Source organism: Peromyscus leucopus, chromosome 4 (assembly GCF_004664715.2).
Source record: "Peromyscus leucopus breed LL Stock chromosome 4, UCI_PerLeu_2.1, whole genome shotgun sequence".
Lineage (NCBI taxonomy): Eukaryota > Metazoa > Chordata > Mammalia > Rodentia > Cricetidae > Peromyscus > Peromyscus leucopus.
Genome location: NC_051066.1, coordinates 1,282,642 through 1,304,021, shown reverse-complemented (window position 1 = coordinate 1,304,021; position 21,380 = coordinate 1,282,642). Strand labels below are relative to the sequence as shown.

Here is a 21,380-nt window from a genome sequence, read left to right as displayed (position 1 = left end):
TGCATAGAAATCTTGGGTGACTGTCGAGGCAGTCAGATGTTTCTGTTATATCTCACACTTTTTGGAAGTCACTTCTTTGCACTTCTTCCTTACTTAGTTAATATTATTTCCTGCTTAGGTCTCTGAGGGAGTTGAAGATTAGATAGTTATAGTTTTCCTTGTTATTCACTGAAGAGGTGTATAGTGTATAAGATTGAAAGACATCAAAAGGTATTTTTGGTTGATAATACTAGTTAGGATAGAACGTGAATTAGGTACACTTCGGACTCACAAAAATAGGACAGATAATGGAGTATTTTCTCTGAATCTGTCAAATATTAATGGACTGGACATTTTAATGTAATTCTTGACTATATTGTACTTATTGTGTATAGTTTTTCTTATATTAGTTATAACCTTATTTTATTATTTTAGACAAAAAAAAAAAAAGAGAGAGAGAAAATGTGATGATATATTGGGTACCCTAATAAACTTGTCTGAGGATTAGAGGACAGAGCCAGCCACTAGATTAGACATAGAGGTCAGGCAGTGGTGGCACACACTTTTAATCCCAGCACTTGAGATCTCAAGCCTTTGCTTGGGAAGCACACATGCTTTTAATCCCAGGAAGTAATATGGCAAGGCAGAGAAAGGTACATAAGCTATGAGGAAACACAAACTCACTCTCTTTAGGCTGAGGATTTCATAGAGGTAAGAACTAGTGGCTGGCTGCTCTCCTTCTCTGATCTTTCAGTTTTCACCCTGATATCTAGCTCTGGGTTTTTTATTAAAAGACCATCTAAGATTGAATTAACACCCTTCTTTCCAATCAGAAGAAATGTATCTTATCTTCTCCATGTATCTTATCTTCTCCTCCCGTGCTAGACTCATACAGATGCATACATGAGGGAGGATGCATGAGGATACAGCAGAACAGAGCTAATTAAAGCCCTAACACTGTCTGCCATGACCAAAAATGGGAGCTACGGAAATAGTACATATGAGAGTTTAACTCCAGGATTCACCTCTGAACCTACTGACAGTATATGAGAGCCTTCATTTTAGTCATCATGTCATGAGTATATAGACTTTCTCATTGTACTTTTAATTGGCATTTTCCTAGTGAATAATGATACTGAATAGTTTTTCATGTGCTTACTTGACATAATGTGCTTATCTTCCTTTATTACATGTCTATTCTGATCTTGGGTTGTTTGTCTTAGCAAGTCATAAAATATACAATTTATGTTTTACATGAAGGCAGCAGTAGAAATTGGAAGAGCTAATAAAATATGTAAGATTTTTAGAAATTTGTAAGCTTTCTTTTCATTTCCTTAATGGCATATTTTGAAAAGCAAAATATTTTAATTTTGTTAAGGCCCAAATTATTCTTTCATAGTTTACTTTTTGTGTCTACTTAAAGTAAATTTGAGGCTGAAGAGATGGCCCAGTGGTTAAGAACACTTGCTGACTTTGAAAAAAAAACAAGTTTAGTTCCCAGCACCCACATTGGGCAGCTCAGAACCACCTCCAGCTCCAGGAGATTCAATGCCCTCTTCTGGCCTCAGTGAACAGACACACACAAAGAAATAAATAAAAATGAAAATAAATATTTAAAAAAATATAAAGTTAGCAGTAGGTTAGAACAGGATAGAGGGATAAAAATATTACAGGGATGGGCTATCAAAAACAATGCTTTCTGCATTGACTTAGTAGATAAACAAGCACCTATTATCAAAACTAACTCTTTACTGGGCACTGGTAGCGAACGCCTTTAATCCCAGCACTTGGGAGGCAGAAGCAGGCAGAGCTCTGTGAGTTGGAGGCCAGCATGGTTTGCAAAGCGAGTTCCAGGACAATCAAGGCTACACCAAAAAACCCTGTCTCAAAAAAGAAAAAAAGGAAGACAGACAGACGGGGGGGGGGGGGGGGGGGGGGGGGGGGGGGGAGAAAGAAAGAAAAGAAAAGAAAAGAGAAACCAACTAAACAGACAAAAATCCTCTCTTCAAAGGGCATCAACAACCCACCATGAAACCAAGTTACCCTTCCTAAATTCCCATTTCCATTGAACAAGCACAACACTACTTAATTCTGTCCTTTCCCTTGGATTTCTTGGATTTAAACCTTTAATCTCACTTTGCTCTACTCAATCTTGAAATAATTTTCACAACTTCATCTTTTTCAACCATGCCAATCATGTCCAAATATCAACCTTCTCTTCCTGGGAACGGTGGCAGTCAACATTTATTAACGGCCTTACTATGTGGGAGCCCCTAAGCTATGTTCTCACTGTGTGCTGCATATCTTTCCCTAGAATGTCATTAGTTTACATTCAACCAAATCTATCCTTCTGGATCTCATGGCCAGTTCTTCCTTCTCATTTATCAGTTTCTATGAATGGTTCTTTAACACTTTTATTGAACTTTTCCTGGAGCAAGATAAACAAATGCTGGGCCTTGCTCCACCCCCTCCCCTAAGATAGGGCACCTATGACAGATCATGTACATGTCCACCAAAGTCCAACTTGGGGAACCAATGAATTTATTGGAATTTCTTACAAAGCATGGGTAACTAAAAAACATCTGTACTAATAAACGTCTCAGCCCAGCATAAATAATGACTTCTCCATAGCTGCATGGAGTCTTCCCTTCAGTTAACCTCCCACCCTCTGCATATGCTGCCAAGATGACGTGCAGCTGGAGTAGGACTGTATAAATCTGGTAGAGACATCTCAGGTGAGGGTCTGATGATCTTCACTACCCCTCTCCTATATGAGACAAGGTCAATGGGCCCAAGCTCGAGGCACTCTTGAGTAGTCACAGCTGCTTCTGATGGTAATAATGGTAGTTATGCTCAGAGAAGAGCATTCTACAACTCCCCAATGGGAAAGTGTGCTCTGTCTTCATTCACTCTAGCTTCCCATCTCTCTCCCACAGTCAATTAATTTAATGATTCTCCAGTGTACTTTCCAGAAATGCTGAAAGTTTTATTAGTAGATTAGGTCCAAAATGGCCTTTTCTCAATATGCATTTTAAAAATAAGGTAATATAATTTTGAATTTTCTTACTGTAAGTTGTTCTTAACCCACCCTCACCTGTTAGTTTCTATTCTGCAATACAATATAAAATAGCATCTGATTTAGAGAAAATGTTGTTTGAAGTTTAAAATATAAATATTTCATAACATTCCACAGAATACCATGACGCGGAGGTATTCTACCACCTGAGCATGCTTAAGCACCACTGAACTAATAATTTGCAACTTATATTCTTGCTAAAGTGTTCTTTCCTGTGCAATGTGAAACTTTTCCTAAAAAGAAGTCAGACCAAGGTGGAAAGGTCAGACCAATTTGCCTGAGAAAATATTAAGAAATGGGCCATCAGGACACCATAAATTTCTTCCTCCTTAATTCCAGGCCCTAACTACCCATCCTGTGGTGCCAACCAGCAGACAGGTAGACAGAAGCAACTTTCAGCGATGAGGGAAGAGTGGCTGGTTTTATATTCGGGTCACAGCAATCAAGATAACCTGGACTGCTCTTCCCAGTTAGACCAGCATGTTCTAGATCACCATACTCTGCTGATCCCCAGTATTTACTGCACAGATACAGCCTAACAACACAAGCCTTATAAAAAAAAAATGTAGAAACATAAATATTTATAATCCCAAAGAGAATTGCTAAAGCCAAATGATTTGCAGACTATCAGTCATATGGAACTATCACAAACACAAACAGAGGGAGTTAAACTTATGTACAGACTCCTGATTTAATGTTCTTAAAAACAAAACTCAGAGTTGGATATAAAGGTGTACACCTTTAATCCCAGCACTTAGAAAGCAGAGGCAGGTGGATCTCTGTGAGTCTGAGGCCAGCCTGGACTACAAAGCAAGTTCCAGGCCAACCTCAGCAATATAGTGAGGCCCTGTCTCAAACAAACAAATGAGTGAGATGACTCAGAAGGTAAAAGCATTCCGTGGCCAAACCTGATGATTTGAGTTTGATCTCCAGAACCCACAGGGTGGGACAAGAAAACTGATTCCAGAAAATAGTTCTCTGATCACTACACGTGTACCATCACAAGTGTGCACACACACACACACACACACACACACACACACACACACACACAAAACATACGTAAATGTTTTTAAAAATCAATATCAACTGGGTGTGGTGGCACACTTTAATCCCAGTATTTGAGAGGCAGTCAGATCTCTGTGAGTTTGAGGCCAGCCTGGTCTACAGAGCTAGTTCCAGAACAGCGATGGCAGTTATACAGAGAAACCCTATCTCAAAAAACTGAAGAAAAAAAAAAAGACATGATGTCTATTAGGATGTGCACTGTTCCCTACAGACCAAAGAAGTCTACCCTTCCTCCCACCTTCTATCTGCCAATTAGAGTCCTAAAGTCCCTTTGGTTCCCAACCCACCACCTGAAAACTAATTCCCAAACTATTTTCTTCAGTTCCTGTCTTAGTTTGAGTTTCTATAGCTGTGATCAAACACCATGACCAAAAGCAATTTGCAGAGGAAAGGGTTTATTTGGCTTACACTTCTATACTACAGTTCATCATCCAAGGCAGGAACTCGAGCAGGGCAGGAACCCAGAGGCAGGAGCTGATGCAGAGGTCATGGATCAAAGCTTACAGCTTGTTCAGCCTGCTTGCTTACAGAATCCAGAACCACCAGGCCAGGGATGATCCCACCCACAATGGGCTGGGCCCTCCCCCATAATCACTAACTAAAAAAATGTCCTACATGCTTACCTATAGTTTGATCTTACAGAGACATTTCTCAATTGGGGATCCCTCCTCTCAGATGATTCTAGCTTGTGCCAAGTTCATATAAAACTAACCAGCACAGTTTCCATCCTGCACATGAGCTTTAGGTCCAAGTTCTAACTCTAAAAGTTCTCCATGTATGACATTTAACAGAACCCAAATCAACCTAGCTATTTACTCCAGGAAAATTTCTCCCCAATGGCCCACATATCCTGGCATGTGTGTGGGGGGGGGTGCCATCCCCCAAAGGTAAAGTTGAGGGAAAATTTTGTCACCTTAAATATTGATGTCCATATAAATTATTAATCAATGTTGAGAAAGAAGGAATTTGTTACCTGTGCTCAGGAACTCGGTTTACTTTTTAAGCACTCCTACAAGTTTGATGTTTCGGTGTCTCCTGTACAACAACTAGAACTTGTGTTCCAGCAGACAAAGCAAATCAAAAGCTCAGGGACCAGGAGACAATGGAATCAACTCGGGGAGAGCCTCCATAAAATCACAAGCACCCGTTTCTCTCTGTTTCTCTCTCTTTGAGACAGAGTCTTTCTATTATGTAGCTCTGGCTGTCCTGGAACTCGCCATGTGGACCAGGCTGGCCTCAAACTCAAAGATCCAGCTGCCTCTGCCTCCCAAATGTTGGGATTAAAAGAGTGTGACACTATGCCCAGCCTCACACAGCACCATTTCAAGTTTGAGTGGGGAAACAATATGATAAAAGCAAATAATGTCAGAAGAAAAAAAGAAAATGATGATGACTAGAACTTCAGGAAGAGGGAAACAAAGGGAAGCATACTATGCTAAGAAATAAGATCCCCCAAGTCGATGTCAGACTTCACTGTTTTGCACAAATAAATGCAAACCTTTTTAAATATAGATCTAAAACTAGTAATAAAAGTAGGATGAGCATAATGTTAAATTCTAGATGAACTGTAACAAAGATCGCCAGGCCCTAATGTTAACATTCTTCTCCAAACAGGAAGAAAATGTTATTCTAATGACCTATATGCCCTAGTAGAATTAAGTTTGCTGTGGGATGTTCTTCCAATACGCTGTGAATATGTGTTCCTACCATTGGTTAATAAATAAGCTGCTTTTGCCTATGGCAAAGCAGCTTAGAGGCAAGCAGGAAATCCAAGCAGAGATACAGGAAGGAGAAAGCCTGGGTCAGAAGAGATGCTGAGTGCTGCTGGGGGAGCAAGATGTAATGGAACACAGGTAATGCCACAAAGCCACATGGCAAAACACAGATTAATAGAAATAGGTTGAATTAAGTTGTAAAAGTTAGCTAGCAAGAAGCCGGAGCCATAGACCAAACAGTTTTATAATTAATATTAAGCCTCTGAGTGTTTATTTTATAAGCTGCTGTGGGCCAGGCAGGACACAGGAAAACTTATGCCAACATAAGTTCTTATATTTAAATATTCACAACAACTATTCTATTTCTAGAGTTAACACAAGAAGCAGCATTGAAACTTTGGCTCTAGTCATACATCAAAATTTAAAGGATCATGGCACATGCCTATAATTTCAGCATTCACGGGGCAGAGGCAGGAAGATCATAAATGCAAGGCCAGTCTGTTCTCCATAAGTGAAACCCTGTCTCAAAACACCAAGATAAATAAATATCACATACAGTAAAAGTCTAGCTTAGAGAAGGTAGACCATCAAGCCTGGGTAAATTCTTCTCCTTGCCTTTCAAAGTACTGAGTCAAGAGACACTGCTAAAAGTTAGTGAAACAATAAAGACATCCTAAGTATAATTAACCAATATCATAATTAACATAATATAAATATAGAAAACAATGGACAAAGGCTGGAGATGATATGGTTCTTGAAGGCTCTGAGTTCAATCCCTAGGACCAAAGAAGAAAGAAAGAAAATACAAAGAGAAAAGTACTATAAAGGAACTCTATTTTCATTTCAGGGAATCAGTAGTTACTGTCTAAAATTAACAGAAAGCTTTATCTAGGGTTATGGGTGAATCAACAGAACTAAAAATAGGACCAGTAAACAGTGTTTGATCCAAATAAGACTGGAAAAGAGCAGGGTAGAGGGCTTGTCGTTCTTCATGGGATTAGAAAAGATTTGATTTGTTATCGTGTATTTAAAACTTTGATTTAAAAATTTTTAAGTCTTATGCTGTCCCAACCAGCTTCCAACTATGTAGCAGAGGATAACCTTGAACTTCTGGTCTTCCTGCCTTAATCTGTGTACTGAGATTACAGATATGCGTCACAGCACCTGGTTTATGCCATGATGCAGATCAAACCCAGGGCTTCCTGCATGCTAGGCAAGCACTCTACTGAGTTATATCCCCAGCCCATCAAAATACTTTTTAAGGTCTGACAAACACATCCTGTTGACAAAGCTATAAAGTTAACAGCACCCTCCGGTGACAGTGAGAGTGAACACAAATCATGTGGAAAAAGATTATCTAGCAAAACTACAGATTTGCTTTCTGTCCTTCAGCACTGGGGATCAAACCAAAAGTTTTGGGCATGCTAGCTAAGTTTTACCAATGAGCTACAATACCCCCAGCCCACTATTCCATCCTAAAAAGTACCATATATATATGAGTATTTATTTTTACAAGATTTGTAACTTAAATATCCTTCTGTATGAGACAGGTTGAATAAACCATGATCTATCTACTAAATGGAATACTATGCTGTCTATAGAGAAGGGTGGTTTCTACACACTGCTAAGAGTCATTTCTTTACAGGATGAGAAAAAGTCAAAGGGGGAAGTGGGCTGAGAATGCTACTACTCATCTGAAGGCCTGGCATAAAGATGCATGAATATACTACCTATTTGCCTTTCTTGATCAATTTTAGTGGAATGACAAATAAAAGTCTAAAATCAAACTGGTTACCTACAGAGAAAAGACACAAGGGAAACAGCGAAGGGATATGAGACTTTTATGAATATACCTGTTCTGTAGCTTTATCTTTGAAGCTAGCTATATTATATGCAACGACAAAACAAATTAAATTGTCTTTAAAAGCAATTCCAGCAGTTCCTTATGGAGCTGCAGCACATGGCTGTTAGGTCTGCCTTTCTAACCCAGATAAACTCAATTTGCCTTTTTCTTCTTTCTCCTTTTTTCTAATACTGGCCACAGCCTCTTACTCTTTCTCTCTGAAGCTACTTATTTATTCTCACTTCCACCATGTGGTTGCTCACAAATAGCATGGTTTTCTCTCTTCCTTTTCTCCATCTTCCTCATTGGGCAGGTTCTGAGATTTACAGCTTACCTGCCCTAGGGTTGTTCTTTTAAACTCTAATAAAATTATCCTTGAGCTTAAAAAATTAAAAAGCAACTCCCCCAAAATTTAAACTGTTTTAAGTCAACCATGTTTCTGTTTCAAGTTGATGACACAACCACAAAGAAATTATTTCTACTTGTTTAAAACAGTGATTTGACTATACATTCTTTATGAGGTATGCCCCATGGACGAAAACAAACAAAAAACCCTACCAAATTAAATAATAATAATGGACCTACAAGACAGCTCATTGGGTAAAAGCACTTTCTGAGAAATCTATGTAAAAAACTGAACACGAACTGAAACTAATCCCAGCCACAATATTCAGAGTCAAGCAGGAGGCAGCAACAGAACTGGCTGAAGCTCACCTATGCAGTGCTGGCAGAAGGAACTAGAGACCCTGCTCAAAATCAAGGCAGAAGGAGAGAACCAATTCCCAAAGGTTTTCTCTGTCCTCCACATGTGCACCACGGTACATGAATGCCCTCGGTTTCTTTTACTTTTTCTCTCCCTCCTCCTACCCATTTGTGGGGATGCAGGGGGAACAAGAATAAATCTATAATAATCGTCTTGAGAGACAACTCAGTGATTAAGAGCACTTACAGGCCTTATAGGATCCAAATTCAGTTCCCAACACCCATACTAGGCAGCTTATAATCACCTGTAATGCCAGTTCCAAGAGAGATGGCTCAGCACGTAAATATATACACTTTGTAAACCTGGTGACCTGAGTTCAATCCCTGGAACCTATATAAATGTAGAAGACACCTGACCCTGCAAAGTTGTCCTCTGACCTCCACATGCACACTGTGGCACACAACATATGCACAATAATAAATAGTATTAAAATAATAATTATTTTCAGCAGTCCTCCTGCTAGAGGCAATGCTAGGGCTGCTACTGAGTAGCCTGGGCATTACAGAAAAAGCTGAAGAGTTGTTAGAAATTTAGTATTCGAGTACAATGTTCGAGACTGAGATGAAAGGGTGATTAAGGTAAATAAAACTGTTGTATCTGGAATTGGGAAAGACTGCTATGAACATAGCAAACAATTTCACATTTCTATTATGTTAAAGCAGGTCTCAGTATGTAGCTCAGACTAGCCAGGAATTCATCATCCTCTGCATCAGCCTCTCAAGAGCTGGGCTAAAAGGTGTACAGCACCATGCCCAGAAATACTTTAGTGTACACACACACACACACACGCACACGCACACGCACACGCACACGCACACGCACACCTCCTAACCCCTGCCCAGTTTTGACTCTGGAAAAGCCTAGAAATGACTGACACAATAGCAAACCTTCCCACACTGAAAAACAAAACTAAAACCCAGACCAAGATGACTAAGGCCATTTCCCACCATAAGTAGGCAAGACTCTGAAGGAAAAAATGGTGGAATATAGGTCTGGAGCAAGAAACACTTAAAATGACTCAAACTCTTAGAAACTCATAGGACCTGGCAAAAGGACTTCAAGACTCCCACGGACACGGATGGGGGGGGGGGACGACACACACACACAAATTTAACATCAATGAGTATAATAATAAGTGTGATAGCTTAGGGGGCAGCAAATAAGATTACATAAATATATTTAAAGTGACACTCCCTCAATAAAAAAAAAATTAATTGCCTTCAGAAAATTAAAGGAAGCTGTATGAAACTCAGTAAGGCAAACAAACATCCATCCTGTCTTTCTGGTATGAACTGTATCTGGAGTCATTCAAAGGTTGAGATGGGAAAGGTTTTTTTTTTTTATTATAGAAGCATTCCAACTAACAGAAGAAGACATGACAGAAACAGAATATGGCATCTGACCACCTTAGCCAGTGAAACCAGGACAGAGAACCAGATATGTACTATCTGCTGCCTGGTAGAAGCAGCTCTTACCACTAAGTATTCTTGCCAAGAAAATGAACTTGAATCTCATCAAGTCACTCATTCTAATTAACAAGTTAGAGTAAATATAAAAGATAGGGGAATATATATAATAAATAAATCATGAGGATGCAATGGAAATTACATAGAACCAACAATCAATTTCTTTAAGAAATAAATTGCAGAGCCATGCATGGTGGCGCATGCCTTTAATCCCAGCACTTGGGAGGCAGAGGCAGGCAGATCTCTGTGAGCTTGAGTCCAGCCTTGTCTACATAGTGAGTTCCAGAACAGCCAGGGCTATATAGAGAGACCCTGTCTCCAAAAAGAAAAAAAAAAAGAAAAAAATTTGCAAAAAGTAAGAACAGAGATTTATGAGATACACAACCAGATACAGTGTATAACAGTGTATTCAAACAAATTTTAAGATGGGGGAGGGGCAAGATGGCATAGTAAATAAAGATGCTTGCCACTTGAACAAGCTTGAGCACTGAGTTCCATCTCTAGAACCCACATAAGCAAGGAGAGAACCAACTCCACAAAAGTGTCCTCTGACCTCCACACATACACCATATAAGCCATGGTGAACCCACACATCATACACTAATAATAAATAAAACTTAAACATTTTTATAAGCAAAAAAAAAAACCATGAAATTATGAATAGATATGTAATAATACTAAAAAAGTCTTGTAAATTTTTTAGGTGTGGCATTATTGCTTTAAAAGATCTTTCAGCTCTTTCAGTGACAGGGAAATATTTACAAATGAAATATGTCATTTGGAATTTGATTCAGAATAATCTAGGTGGAAGAGGGAGTTACAAACCATTACCCACAAATGAAACTAAAGCCATAACTTAATGGGTTGAAAGTGAGTGATGAGAGTGATTTGGGAGCTTACTAAGCTGCTCTATTTTTACAGATGTTTATTTTCCAATATAAAATCATTTTAAAAGTCTAAGCACCATGGAAAATGACTGAACAGTGATACAAGCTTTAAAAAAGTATAAATTATTCATGTCTTTTAGAAAATGGAATAAAAATGTCCAGTATTTATGAAAACATAAAATGTTTTAAGTATTGCAATTCTGATTATTTACATGCTCATCTGATCTCTTAGTAGACTATAGACTTTCCTTTCTCCCCAGTCAGCAAGAGAAATGATTTTCAGACATCAGAATCTCCAGCCTTCAAATAAATCCAGTAAAACATACCATACAACTTAACTGTCTCACTAAAGGAAGCAAATATGCTTTTTAAAAAAATACTGTAAAAAGAAACATATTTGCTTGCTTTCTTTTGACCTTTTTTAAACTTCAGGTTTTCAGATGACAGCAAGCTTTATTCTCAACAAGTAAGACTCTTGATAGCTGTCATTTACTAAACAATCAAACAACTTGAGTGGACATATGAATACCCTCAGGCTGGGAAAAGAGACTCAATTTAACACTGAGAATACTGTAAACAAGTTTTAAGCTGGTTAAGTCACGTAGATCTTTTGGGGTGTGGGGACGGGGGCAGATTGATGCTTCAGCAACATATTCCCCATCCCAGCTTCCCTCACACCAGAGTCCAAGCAGAGCTTCTTCTCTAGACCGGTTTCCTTCCTTCCATTTCTTCATGAGGCCTAATAAGTAAGATCAATGCAACATCCCTGAAACTTTTCCTGTGCTGACAGATCAAAAGGTGTTTCTTTCTGTTGCTCGCTCTTTCTAAATCTGCCATGAATATATTTCCTTCTTGAAGCTGGAACCAGCTCACTTTAAACCTTACTTGTCTACCAGAGCTCATACCTTCACTGTGGGGCTCTTAAAGACTCCTTCCTTTCTCTGATTGGTGGTGCACACCTTTAATACCAACACCTGGGAGGCAGAGGTAGGTGGATCTCCAAATTCAAGGCCAGCCTGGACTACAGAGTTCCAGGACAGCCAGGGCTACACAGAGAAACCCTGTCTCAAAAAATCAAACAAACAAACAAAAAAAAAAAAGACCAAAAATGCCTTTCTCGCTGCAGACCAAAATACCTTCTCCCAATTGTAACTTTTCACTTGTCTTCAGAAATGCAAACACATCATGCACCCCATTTAAAATATAACTTGGCTAAGTAAGTTTGCTGGATCATCTTCACCCTCTCTGGGGTTCACAATCTACCTAAAATCTCTCCGAAATTCACCCCTTTTCTTTCCACTGCCAAAACCTCAGATCAGGCCTTCACCTCCTACAGCACAAACTACTGTGTAGTTCCACAATCCATCAGCCTTCCTTTTCCCCACACATTCTTGTCAATAAAAACTAAGCAACACACCTGACATGTATCCACCTATAAACTCTAATGGTTCATTGCTATACTAATAAATTAGAAAATATAGAAGTTCTGAAAGTTGTCATTAAAATAATCTTAAGGTCTAATACATTTTCCTCGTGCTCCAATAGATCACCTTGCACAACCCAGAAATGCTACTGCTTGGCTACTGCTCTCTAACCTGCTGCTCTGCTGCTGGTAGTCTACCTAAAAGCCCCAGTGAGACCCTATTACAACTCTCCAATGGCACAAGCCTATTCTTTTTTCAAATGCACATCCTGTAATCTGTGTCCGTGACCGTGTGTGTGTGTGTGTGTGTGTGTGTGTGTGTGTGTGTGTGTGTGTGTGAGAGAGAGAGAGAGAGAGAGAGAGAGAGAGAGAGAGAGAGAGAGAGAGAGAGGAGAGAGGAGAGAGGAGAGAGGAGAGAGGGAGGGGAGAGAGGGGGCGGGAGAGAGAGAGAGAGAGAGAGAGAGAGAGAGAGAGAGAGAGAGAGAGAGATTCCTGTATTTCAGCTACACTGTCTGGAATGCCCTTGCTCATGACAGCTGTTGATCTGTATTTAATAGAACCAACATACAAATTCTTGAAATGTCACCTGTCTTTTCAACAGGAATAAATACATTTTGAAGACAATTTTTTTTCTTGCTTTTATTTGGAACATTCTTTTTTAAAAAATCTGTTTTCAGCTGAGTGTGGCAGTGCAGCACTCAGGAGGCAGAGGCAGGTGGATCTCTGAGTTGGAGGTTGGCCTGGTCTACAAAATGAGTTCTAGGACAGCCATGAATATAGAGAAATCCTGTCTCAAAAAAACAAAAACAACAAAAATCTGGCTTCTTGTAAAATCTTAAATGCACTAATAAAAATATATTCTGAGAAATGTGTTGTTGGGCAGTTTTGTTATTTGAGCATCACAGATTATAGACTTCTATGGGACTATCAATCGTGTATCCATCGCGTCCTTATATGGCACATGACTATACTTGGAATAAATAGGTATGAATTCAGTAAGAATAAAGGAGATCAACTTTGTTTTGTTTGTTTCTTCCTTATTTATCTTTCCATGTCCCAACAAAGTCCTCCTAAGCAAAAAAGGTATTGCAAATCCAGGGATTAGTTCTCAGAGGGCCATAAAAAAAGGTTAACCTTTGAAACTGCAACCAGCATTCCAGCCTGAATAAAAACATTTATTTACCTTCCCTTGTTCAACCTTTCTATCTGTCATACCACACTCTCCAAAATTGACTGCAAAGGCTAAGACTAGAAGCATAGAGTAGCACAAGCACATTGTTCAGAAAATTCATGAAAATTCAACAGGCTGGCCCAGGGCTCCTGTAACAGAAAACCCATTATCTAAGAAGGCTTTCTCCCACCATTCTAGGTCCTTCTACAGTCTACTGGGGCTGTGATGGAAGCACTATGCTGGAAAGGGAAGACATACAAAGAAAAGTCACATCTCAACCCCTGATGCCATCACAAAGCAGGGTCCAGGCTGTTTGGCTTTAAGTCACAAGAAGCAGCAAGTCTGCCTTGCACTTGGTAATGGGATCCCTTATAGAGCAGTCCAAAAACAGACCAGAGCAGAGCTATATATATGAAGCCAAACTGCCCACCCATGCTCATTCAAGCAGCCTCACTCCACTCAGTGGGACACATATACACAAAGAAACATGAAAGTAGGCATGGCCTAGGTAGGAAGAAGAGGTTCAGTGGGAGAAGAAATAGCAGTGGTGAGAAATATGATCAAAATACATCATGTACATGTATGAAATCTTTACAAAATGTAATTTTTAAAAAGAAGCAAGGCTGCTTCTCTGTACTTGACAACAATGAGATAAGCTATGTCCATTTGCAAGCCACAGGCTTCTATTTATTCTTCGAGAACCTCCTTTTTCTAAGTCTCCCCTTTCTTTCAGTTCAAGCCTCAACCTCTTCTGAGAAGCCTATCCTTCTACTTTGATTCTAAGTTTCCTACCAATTTCATTTGTACTAAATCAGAGCCACATGGAGATACCAATTTATATCAAGTGGCACAACTGCTTTGGAAAATTATTTTAAGAGTCATCAAATAAGATCTAGCAATTCTACTCAGGTATATATACTCGAGAGATAAAGCACATGCTCACACTAAATGTTTCTTTTTTAAAAAAATTTAATCCTAGCATGACTGGACACTGGACAGCCTGGAAATTGAACTTGGTTCCTCTGGAATGTCAGTCAGTGCTCTTAACCACTGAGCCATCTCTCTCCTCTACACTAAATGTTCATAATAACATTTTAATAGTGAAAAAGTAGAAACAACCCAAATATCTAACAACTGATGAACGAAGGAGTAAAATGTGGTATATGTACACAAATACTACCCACATGAAAATGCATGACTCACAAATACTATAACATAATCCTTGAAACCATTATGCAAAGGAACAGTAGCTAGACACACAAAGGGTTATATATTATTTCATATATATGAAATGCCCAGAATAGGTATATCTATAGTAACTGAAATTAGATTGGTGACTGCCTACAGTCAGAAAAGTCTGGGAGAATAGGGAGTGATTGCTAACAGTTTCTTTATAGGGTAACAAAATGCTCCAGAAATAGACCATGGTGGTCACTCATGACTCTGTAGACATGCCATTTACTTTAAAAGATTTTATAAGACCAGGGGTGGTGCTGCACACTTTTAATTCCAGCACTTAGGATGCAGATGCACATGGACCTCTGTGAGTTCAAGGCCAGTCTGATAAAACAGAGTTGCACACCAGCCTCGAGTACATAGAGAGACCCTGTCTCAAAAATAAATGTTATAGTATATGAATTCCACTTTAAGAAAGCAGTTTTGAAGCCGGGCGTTGGTGGCGCACGCCTTTAATCCCAGCACTCGGGAGGCAGAGCCAGGCGGATCTCTGTGAGTTCGAGGCCAGCCTGGGCTACCAAGTGAGCTCCAGGAAAGGCGCAAAGCTACACAGAGAAACCCTGTCTCGAAAAACCAAAAAAAAAAAAAAAAAAAAAAAAAAGAAAGCAGTTTTGAGATTCCCAAGACCTAGAAGTCCCAGTTTAAGCATACTCTAGCGCTAACTAACCTCACCTGAATCCTTTTTCACATCATCAGTTCCTAATATCTTCCCCAGGGTTCTCTTGCTTTGCCCTCTGCTTGAAATAGTCTTGCCCAAACTTGACATGACTAATACCTCTTTATCCTTCAATTCTGAGTTCAAACATCTCTACAGTGAAGCCAGCCGCCACCACTCTATCCAAAACAGGATAGCCACTTGGTATCATCTTCTCTTCAGCATCTCGATTGCTTTATAACACATCCACATTACTTTATGTGAATTTACACAATTTATCTATCAGGCCCATCAGACTGTTAGTACCACAAAAATAAGAACCATCTACTATCCCCACTATAATCCCTGATGTCTAACACAGTTCCTCACATCTAAGTAATATTTTTATTTCCCTAATAGGCCCGTCTTCATACATATTACTCCCTTGGTTAATATCACCACTGGCAATAGCACCATCACCACCCTTACCCCTTTAGGGCTCTTATTCATCTTGCAACTAAAACATTCTCTCCCTAAAGCCTTCTCTTGACACTCCCTCCCAGCCCCAGGGTAGCCAGCCTCACCTTCACGCCATCACCTAGTCATTACTGGCAGCCCTGCCACCACAGCAATTACATTGGATTATGCCTAGGTTTTGGGGGAGGGGCAGAGTGCTATTATTTTGTAGTTGTATCTACTACTTTAGAAAACTTCAGCACAAAAGAAAAACCTTCATTTTTGTACCCCTAGTACTTTGCATACTATCAGGCACAGTGCTACTATAATTGATAGCAGCTAACATTTATTAAATCCTTAATGTGTGCTTGACACTTGTTTCTGTAGTAAGAGGGTAACTGAATTAATGGATTCCTCCAATACCAACCTCAAGGAGGTCAGTCCAATGGGGACAGCAGAATAGCATATGGACAAATGCAGACACCACCACAGGGCCAAAGTTGTTGGCCTATCCCATTCCTATGCCTTCAAATCTTAAAGTATGCTTTTCTCAGAGTCCATTAATGTCAGGACTCTTCGAACTCACTTAAAATACTTCCTTCCATTACTTACAACCCACCTTTTGGACTTGGTGCCTGGAAGCAATTTCTAGGATGTCACCACAAGTAATATTAAACTGCCTCATGGTTTCCTACTGTGCATCAGCATTATCAGTTAAACTGTCCCATATTAACCACATTCCAGTCCACTGGGATCACTCAAACACTAAATAAGATTTAAACATACCTGTCCAAGAATGTCACTTACCCTGTTCCTTTTATGCCTCTAGGAAATACCTGCTTGGGCTGAGAGTTTAGGTCTCAAGTAAACTACCTGAATACTGGTGACTTCTTTCTTTTGTCACTTAGATATTTGGTTTTGTACAAGACACTGTGCCATTATTAAAATGAACACAGACTAAACAAACTCATTAGTAAAGATAACATTCTCCCCCAGACCAGGACAATTTGGCTTAGACTTATTGAATACAAAAACTTTTGAGAGTTATAACAGCAAACTGTTCTTCTGAATTCTATGTACATTTCAATTTGAGAACCTAATGTCTTAATTTAGTATCTTAATTCAGACCCTATTTATGATAAATTCTTCCTAAACAATCATGTTTGATACAAGGAACTGAAAAACAAATCTGATAGTCCTTGCTCTCAAGTTTGTGCCCCACTTAATATAAGCCAATTGAGGAACAAGACTTGGCACTGCCATTCTAATGAACAAGTAGTTACAGAAACACAGAGAGGCACCTCACCTGACCTAGGATGGGGGTGCAGACAATTTGAAGGAACTAGCATCTGATCTTAAGCCTATGGACTCCCACTCTCTCATGTAAAAACAATAGTTAATAAACAGCAACAGTGAAGAGTTGTAAGGGTTTTATAAAATGATTCACATTAAACATTACCATGGTGCCTGACACAGACTGCTTCAGCAGCCTCAGGTTGCCAAATCTCAACAAGCAGTAAATCACCTCCTGGACCCAATAACACACCTGCTTTATCACTAATCATACAGACACCAGCTTCATAATTACAGACAGTATCATTTTTCTAATCAACTTTTATTTTTATTTTATTGTGACATTATTAAGTCTTGCTCTCCATATGAACATCAAAACTGTGTTTTCTATTACCTGAAACATACATTTCTTTGACATTTCTGGCACAAAATACATCTCTGACATTCTTAACTATTTGATAAGATGTAAAACAACCACTAAGTTCTTAATATGGGCCTGGTTTAAAAAAACAAAACAAAACAAAAAACAAACAAAAAAAAACCCTTGTGCTTACTGCTCATAATGATCCTGCAGATCCCTTCCTTCTACCCTAGGAAAATCCAGATACACCGATACACTGTTTCATAGCATAAAAAAGAGCTGGAATTTGAACCCAGATCTGATGCTCACTGTCCTTGTAATGGCACAAGGCATTAGAGACAAACAAAAGAAAATACAGATTTCTTGGGGAAGTCTAGAAATTGCTCAGTCTGCCCCCACTCACCTACCCATCTACTTACTCAATAGGGTCTAAACACTTAGCTTCCACCTCAACCAGGTGAATACCTTGTTCTGCCTGACAGAACAGCCAATAGCAACCAAAGTTATTTTCTCCAATGACAAGGGTGGTACCCAAACTGATTGTTCTCCCACCACTTGTCCATCCATACTCCTAACTATGGACAGAAATCACACAATCAATACTCACTATAAATCACAACTACTTTTCATAACTTCTCTTTTCATACTCTTTCAGACTCACCACGGGTTAACATATTTCCCAGGCCCCCTTTTTTTTTCTGTTAACCACTCAGCAGTCAAGTTTGAAGATCAATAAGGCCATTCTTCATACTAATTTCACACTGAATGCAGTTTCATGCGCCTTGGTAAATTCCCTTGCTCAAGTGCTCAGATATTACAGTCATGTGTTCCACAAAACATACTTAAGAAACATCTTTGTCAACCTGCTACTGTCAAGAGTATGAGCAGATGACGACTAGTCAACTGAACTTCTGCTTGTTTATTTGAATGTTCACTCAAACACTTGATGCCTCCAGTTGGGCAAGTCTCTGAACTCTATGGAACAGGAAAGTAAACATCCTTGCACTTTCTCTGCAGCTCTGAGGTGACTTTAAGAAAGTTTCTGCGAGCTATTGACATCCAAGGTTATAGCTCTTACAGCTGAACTTAGCTTGGAGTGCCTTTTAATGTCAACAGTTCACAGACTACATCATTGTCCCTCCCCAGATTCTCAGACTCCTGCTTAGGTTATGTTCTAACCCCTCCTCCCTTTTCTATAAAAATAAAAGTCACCTTATACCTCCACATTCACTTTCTAAGCAAACTTTTCTAATTTCATTCAGCAGGTATCACAGAGCTTCTTTAACACATACTAGACATCTTTTGTAAATGAGAAACCTAACTGCTAGTGAATGAACTGCTGGGCAAGGGTCACACTTGCATGTGCATCACCTGGACATGAGAAACAATGTTTGAATAATTATTAGATTTTGCCCTTGAGGCCCTTCCTCTTTCAAACTTCCCTAGCACAATTCTCAAAATGCTGAAATAAACACATTCAACTGACTTTCCTATAAGAGGTTTATGGTGTCTTGTGAATGCTGTTTTCCCGAAAAGCCTATGCTGTAAACTTTCTTTGTAAATGTCCCTAAGCAATTCTATTAGTCATAGAGAAAAAGTGAACATTTGCTAATGATTAGAGAGATAAAGCATCTGGGCTGGGGGAGGGAGTGGCCAGAAGAGGTCTTGGCTGTGAGGAGAGATAGTCCAAAGCAACACACCCAAATTGGACCACATAAAAGTTGCACTTTCCAAAGTCAACTTGTAAGTCTAGGAGGAGGGCAACAATGTTTCCGTGGGTTGTGAAGTTACAAGTATCAACAATTTCACCAGAAAAGGAAGCCTCAAACAGGGACTCCAAGTGAATAAAGGAGTGAAGGAATGTGCCAGATTGGATTACAAAACCTTTTCAAAATCAGGTGCTCAGTTACAACCCAAAGGTATCGTCCTTCACAGCCTTTTGGCCCTTGCTTGTGTGGAGACTGAGATGAGAGAGAGAAGGAGCAAGGCAAAGGGCCTTCTCTGCAGGCCATCAAGCCCTCAAATCTACCAGAGCGCCCCCCCCCCCCCAAGAACCTCACACCACTTCTGTAATGGCTACAGGCCTCAAGCAGTCAGACTTCCACCTCTCAGGACCTGCCAACTCTCGGGGTCGCCACAAACACACACGTGTGGGGACTTGCTTCCGGAGACCTCCCCACTCTCAGCAGCTGTGTGACCGTTTTCTGAAGCTCGGTTCGTCCCGCGGAGGGAGCTACCTCGTCATGTCAGCGGTTCCCGCTCTCAGGTGAGGAGAGGACGTCTCATCACCCGCGCCCCTCCACCGCGCACGCACCCCGTTCCCGAGCCTCCCGCATCGCCATGGCAACCGTCCCCCTCCCCGCTTGACGCCTCCACGCGGGGCGCCCCTCCGGTCGGGGCAACAAGTCCCCCAGCGCGGCCCGCGGCCTGCAGCTCTAGCCCGGCCTCGCCTCCCCTGCGCCCGGCCCGGCCCGGCTCCGCCCGGCCGCACTCACTTGATCCTGGAGCCCATGGTCCCGGGGCCTCCTCATGGACCCGCGGGCCCGCTCGGCGCTGCGCTGCCCGCCCGCCCGCGGCCGACCGGCCTCCCTCCGGCGCTCTCCCCGCCCTTTCCTCCTCTCCCTCAGGCTGGGGCCCGCCCGCTCGAGGACAGCTCCCTCGCCGCCGCCTCCCGAGGTTAAAGTAGTCGCTCCTGCCGGGCGAACGCCATGGTCGCGTACCCGGCGCGCGCCGCCCCCTCCGTCTCTCACACCGCCGCCCCCTCCCACCCGCGCAGCCGGCCGCGGGGCCTGCTGGGAAGTGTAGTCCGTTCGCGTGAGGCGGGCCTGGGGGCTAGAAGCGCACAGCCAGACACTCATCTACCTGAGAGAGGCCTGAGGCTTCGCTGAGAAGAAAACTAGAGACTTCTGTCCCACTGCTCTCCGTCAGAATTCACCCAAAAGGCCCTGAAGAAACTTCCATCGTGACCCCTGAGGCCACTGACACAGCCTTCGTTCACGCCCCTGCGGAACCCTTTGACAGGCCAAAACTTGGGGTGTCTCAATTTAAAGGAAGCATTTGTCCTCCCCTCACATATGCTTTAACTCAGTAACCCACAGTGACTCCGCTTTCACTGTGTCAGGCTTCGGGTTCTTGGCTCCTGAATTTGAAGAATGAAGTTCATGGACCATGGAGTAAAGTTTAGCTTAAAAGAGTTTTTAAAACATCCATAGGTAGGAGCTTGAAAGAAAACAGAGCCTTGCCCATCCCAGGAAACGAGGTACTAACTAGCCTCATGCCAGCAGCTGGGGATGAGGTAGAGGTGTCTCCACTCAGTTCCCAAGTCTTGTCCTCACCTGTAACTTCTGGACAAAGGTAAGAGATAACAAGCAGCCAGGACTCTTCTGGTATTCCTGGCCTCCAGCAAGGACATTCTAGGAACTGACACAGTGTTGCCTCCTCAGACCAATGCCTTCCAGACAGATCTCTGTCACACCGTCTACTTCGTGCCCTGGTTTCCTCTTATCCTTTCCTGTTAAGACTGGTAACTCATACCCACAGGAAAGTTACCTAGAAAGATTATAGGACTTGTGATGATTAATATTTTCAACTTGACAGAATCTAGAAGCATATTTTGAGAATTCCTTCCCTGGGATATGAAAACAATATGTACCCTCTCCTTATAAGGCCCCAATAACAAACCAGCATGTAAGTCCACCAAAGTTCAACCTGAGGAACCAATGAGTTTATTGGACTTATAAAGCATGAGTGAGGGTTTCTAACAGGAGTAAGCTGCACTAGAAAGTGTCCACCCTAGCATGAATGGTAGCGTTCTCATAGACATATAATTTTCTTTAGATAACCTCCTATAATCTACTACAATCTATGTACTCTAATACCAGCCCCCACCCCCAGGCACAGAGGAGTGTGCAATCAGAGTAGATTGCATACAAATGGCTGGGAGGAGCAGGTGGATTCTCTGGTGTGGGGCCAATGGCCATCCCCAACCCTCCTTCTCTGAGGAACTGTT

At 41.0% G+C, this 21,380-nt stretch overlaps 1 protein-coding gene across 9 annotated transcripts in view; it reads right to left on the bottom strand.

The window, feature by feature from the left end:
* The window catches only part of Dennd1a (DENN domain containing 1A), a 507,198-nt gene extending 487,091 nt beyond the window's left edge, over positions 1–20,107 (bottom strand). For 3 of the 9 annotated variants that reach the window (XM_028887900.2, XM_028887911.2, XM_028887912.2), the window contains exon 1: positions 19,867–20,101. In XM_028887900.2, coding sequence (XP_028743733.1) covers positions 19,867–19,883 — 17 coding nt within the window. In that variant the 5' untranslated portion in view covers positions 19,884–20,101. Of the gene's footprint in view, positions 1–19,866 lie in introns of all 9 variants that reach the window. The other 6 variants (XM_037204470.1, XM_028887908.2, XM_037204471.1 and 3 more) reach the window with 3 other exon arrangements.
* Positions 20,108–21,380: the final 1,273 nt, after the last annotated feature.